The sequence below is a fragment of the Myotis myotis genome, unplaced genomic scaffold (assembly GCF_014108235.1).
Source record: "Myotis myotis isolate mMyoMyo1 unplaced genomic scaffold, mMyoMyo1.p scaffold_m19_p_6, whole genome shotgun sequence".
NCBI classification, from domain to species: Eukaryota; Metazoa; Chordata; class Mammalia; order Chiroptera; family Vespertilionidae; genus Myotis; species Myotis myotis.
Window position 1 is genome coordinate 81,369,205 of NW_023416368.1, and position 4,929 is coordinate 81,374,133.

The window sequence follows — 4,929 nt, forward strand, 5'->3', positions numbered from 1 at the left end:
ATCACCAAAGGGCGAATGACCCAGTTGCTTCACCAAGTAAAGAGCAAGGAAAAATTGAGAGAGAGAGAGAGAGAGAGAGAGAGAGAGAGAGAGAGAGAGAGAGAGAGATGGAGGGGAAAGCTCCCCATGACGAGAGTTAGGAGCCCGTCACCCTGACTCAGACAAACAAAAGAAAGGGACACCAGGACGGCTCACACTTCCAGGTGTCCCCAGTGGAATCATTATTTTGAACATGATACTGGTATTTGTGGGGTTGTTTTTTGAGAGGCGTTATCGTAAAGAGCAAGGCCTCTCCCCTCAGCACTGTGGACATTGGGGCTGGTCACTGAGCAGCATCCCTGGCTCCCACCCACGAGAGGCTAATCGCGGCCCCCGTGATGGCTTCCAAACCCACCCAGACACTGCCAGGTGTCCGCTGGGGAGAAAATACCCGCCCAGCTGAGAACTGCTGCTTTCTCTACCCAAACTGAAATATTTACAGATGAAAAAAAAATCTGGGATTTGCATCAAAATAGCAAGGGAGCGGGGAGTGAGTGAAAGTGGAGAAAATACAGGAAATCATTATTGAATCTGAGTAATGGGTACAGGGGGGCGGGGTCATTATTCTATTCTTTCTCCTTTGGGTGTGTTTGACATTTTCCAGTATCAAAAGTTGGAATGATGGGGGAAATTCAAATTAAAGCCGGCGTTTCGTCCATCACAGGCACCCATGTTGCCTTCTTGGTTATGAAGAACACGCTGTGCTATGGACGATGTGAACGTCACGGGAAGCCGGGTGAGGGCACATGAGAACTCACTAGAACCTTAGCTATTTATCTTAAATCTAAAATGATTCCAAAATGAGAAGTTTATTTTTTTTAAAAAACATTTAAGTGAACCATGAATAAACATATCCAGGATCAGCAGCCGTGCGCCCAGGATTGGAACCGAGGCACCCGCCTGGGCATGGCCACCCCTGGGGATGGACACAGAGACCTTACCTCCCGCCTCCCCGCCGGCCCACATCTTCTCACTCACCACAGACAATGGCAGCCGGCCGTGGGCTCCCCTGCCTTCATCACGGGGGTGGCATGAGGGGCCAGAGGCGGGTGGCCCCACAGCAGCCAGGGCACAAACGGCTTTCAAACCCATTTTTATTCTCTACAGACTAGAAGAAACACTTATGGCTACCCTCCCCAGCCCGCTCCTCGCCGGCCACGGTCTGTGGTCCTCAGAGTGGGTCTGGGGGCCGCTCAGAGGGCTCCGCCGCCTCGGCCCCCCCCACGGAGGTGGGGCTGCAGGAGTGGTGTGGGCTGGCTCGGGCCAGCAGCGCCAGCCTCCGGGCGCGCAGCCGGGCCTGGATGGCGCAGATGGGGGCATGGTGGCCCAGCAGGGCGGGCTCCTCGTCGCAGAAGCTGTCGATGGTGGAGTCGGAGCTGTCCTCCGTGCTGGCCACCGACTGCTTGCACACGGGGCAGGAGCGCTGGGCGGCCTGGGAGAACCAGGGGTCGATGCACTTGCAGTGGTAGGTGTGGGAGCAGGGCAGGATCTTGAGCTGCTCGCCCTCCTGGTACTCGTCCAGGCAGATGGCGCACACGTCGTTGAGCCGCGTGAAGGTCCGGACCTGGGCCCTCCGGCAGGCCGGCTCCTTGACCACGGCGGGCCCGTAGGCCCACCTGGACCACAGCCAGTTCCACAGGTGTCGCAGGATGAAGAAGGTGGACATGAGCAGGGCCAGGGTGCGGCCCAGGACCCAGGAGATGGCCAGCACGGGATGGCAGTCCAGGTCCGGGCACGGCGGGTAGTTGGGCAGCAAGAGGACCTGGGCGGACCTGTCGCAGCACAGGATGACCCGCAAGTCCTGCGAGGCGGCCTCGCTCACGAACACCGCGGGGATGGAGATCTGGTGCCGCAGGTCCTCGTAGACGTGGGCCATGCGCACCAGGTCGTCCGAGAAGACGTTGTGCACGATGGCGGCCTTGAAGCCGGCCTGCTGGGCGTGCAGCACCTTCAGGTCAAATGTGCAGTCGTAGCGCCGAATGAGCACGATGGCGCCCAGGGAGCCATTGCCCACCGGCTGCGGGCGCTCGATGGGGTGGCACGCGTTAGCCGGCTTGGCCTCCATCAGGTAGCCCCGCACACCCTCGGGGGCCAGGGGCGCGCCAAACATGGCCGGCAAGTCCGCGAAGTCCACTGTGCTCGCGTTGCCATCCAGCACGGCCCGCACCACCGCCTGCGAGGGCACCAGCAGCGCCAAGAGGACCAGGGAGGCCTTGACCGCCCTCAGGGCCAGGGCCCGCCGCTGCCGCCCCATGGCCACCCCGCCCTTCCTCCTCCTCCTGCTCCGAGTGAACTAGGTCCCACTGGGGGTGGCAGATGGGAGGCCTTTGGGCATCTCGGGGCCTCCCAGGCTGGAATGGAAGTAGCTTAAATGGGAGGCTCAGAGGCAGGTAAGCAGAGCGGCTGGGACCCGGGCGGCCCTAGGCAGGAACTGCTCCGGGTGGCAGGCGCCTTTGCATTGTGTCTTTGAAGGCTGGTCTCAGGAGGAACTGACCTGCCAGGTGGCCTTGCTGGCAGACGGCACCGAGGCCAGGACCCCTCAGGGTTCTAGATGCCCCCAGCCTCTGTGACATCATCCACTTACATTCTGCCCCCAGCGGCCTGAGCCTGTAGTCGAGATAGAATTCCTAGGTGTCTAATGGGGGGGGGGGGGGGGAGCAGTCTTCAGAAAGTGTTCTGGGAGCCTCGGAGCACCCCCGGCTCCTCTACTGTGTGAGGCCTTATGTGAGCCTGTGGCCCCGAGTGGCAGATCCAGGACTCACACTCACACTCCACAGGCATCACCTCCCTGTGCCTCTCAGTGACCCAACAAAGAAAGTGCCAATGTTACCTTACTGTTCCTCCAACGTGCCGAGCACGGTTCTGCCCCAGGACCTTGGCACAGGCTATTTCTTCCGTCTACAGTGACCTTTCTCCCTGTGCCGGCTATTTCTCGTGACCCAGGGAGAATCTGAGTTCATGTGCACTCAGAGTCTGACTAGACTTGATCTGAAGGGAGAGAGAAGGGCCAAGGGCAAGGTGGGGCTGGCCGGGGTGGGTGGCCACACATCCTCACTGCCTGGTAGGCCTCCTGCACCCGCTTTATTCTCTCGCTTTAGAGGTTTCTCTCCAGCTGAGTCTCTGTTCCCCATTCCTCAGCCAGAACTCTGGGCATCAGCCTCACGTCCTCCCCACTTCTCATCCCCAAAACATCCCACCTTGAGTCTGTCTCCTACTCAACTAGGCAGCCTGCTCAAGCCTGGATTCCTGGCTCAACTGTGTGATGTAGGTAAATCACTTACCTTCTTTGGGCCTCAGCTTCCGGCTCTGTAAAATGGGCATCATGATAAGTAACCGATCTTATAGAACTGGTGGTGTGAAAATTAAATGAGGTAATACATGAGACTGCTGCTCACCCTAGGCTCTGACGTCGTCATTCCCCCCAGAACAGACCTGCCTCTAGTTTGCAGCCCTTCCCGTTCATCACAACATGGCAGTCAGGGATTTTTCTAAAATCCCAGTCTTCTCACCTCTCCCATGCTTTAAATTCTCCCATGGCTCCCCACCGCCTCCAGATAGAGCCCACCCTCTTCTCTGTGCCCCCCACCCCCCCAGTCGAGCCCCTGCCAACCTCAAAAACCAGATGCTTTTCAAGGCTCCACCTACATCATGATTGGGTGGCCTCTAGAGCTTTGCAAATGCCTCTCCTCCTGCTGGGAACAGAGTTCTCTCTCAGCTGCATTTTGCCAGGTTGACCACTTATTCCTTAGGTTTTTTCTCTGTTGGTCTAACACAGTGGTTCTCAACCTTCCTAATGCCGTGGCCCTTAAATACAGTTCCTCATGTTGTGGTGACCCCCAATGTCATTGTTACAAATTGAACATAATTAAAGCATAGTGATTAACCACAAAAACAATATGTAATTATGTATGTGTTTTCCGATGGTCTTAGGCGACCCCTGTGAAAGGGTCGTTCGACCCCCGAAGGGGTCGCGACCCACAGGTTGAGAACCACTGGTCTAATACCTCTCACAACGGCCCTCAGCCGGCGAAGGGGAAGAGACACAGAGAAGGCCATGTGACAACCGAGGCAGAGATGGGAAGGAGGCTTCTGCAAGTCACGGATGCCAAGGGCTGTGGCCACGGCCAGAAACCAGGAGAGGGTCTCCCTGAGCCCCCAGGAAGGGACCAACACTGCCCACACCTTGATTTTGGGCTTCCCACCTCCAGAGCTGTGAGGGAATAAACGCCTGCTGCTTTAAGTCCCCAGTGTGTGGGACTCTGTTATGGCAGATGTCGGCAATGAACACACTGGAGCCCTTGTCCCAGGAGCTGCACTGGGTGCGAGCAGCCAAAGGCACGGTCTTACCGCGATCAAACTGGGGGTGAGTAAGGATGACCTTGTGCAAGGGGACAGAGAACGGCATTCCGGGTGTGGCTGGCATGTGGAAAGGTCCTGAGGTGAGCGAGGTACAGAGATAGGGAGAGAGGGTTTGAGGGGCTGAACCAATGACTGGTCAGAGTGAGTGGGCAAATACCTGGTCTCTATTGCCCCTCAAAGGAGCTAAGTCTGGGGTGCAAGTCCCTCACCCTCTCCCAGAGGCCCCAGCAGACTGAGGCCCTGACACAGGACAACGCGTCCTTTGCTGCTTTCCCTCCTTTTCCTGCCCCCCTTACCCCACTCCCCTCCCGGAGTTTTCTGAGATCGCTTCCAAAATAAATTACTTGCATTCCAATCCTTGTCTCGGGGTCTGATTCCGGGGAACACAGATGAAGATGCTGCCTAAGGATAAAAGAATGCACAGGAAAGCAGGAAAAAAAGAGAGAGACCCGGGTCCTTAAAACACCGCTGAGCCCGAAGGCCACACAACACCTGAACCCCTGTGAGATGAACCAATATAGTCCTTGTTCT

The 4,929-nt window shown here is 57.3% G+C and overlaps 1 protein-coding gene across 1 annotated transcript; it reads right to left on the reverse strand.

Moving 5' to 3' along the window:
• Nucleotides 1-1,039: 1,039 nt before the first annotated feature.
• On the reverse strand, nt 1,040-2,656 carry ZNRF4 (zinc and ring finger 4). Its single transcript, XM_036315308.1, has one exon. It carries the CDS (start codon nt 2,291-2,293, stop codon nt 1,211-1,213), a length of 1,083 nt encoding a protein of 360 aa, XP_036171201.1. The 5' UTR covers nt 2,294-2,656; the 3' UTR covers nt 1,040-1,210.
• Nucleotides 2,657-4,929: the final 2,273 nt, after the last annotated feature.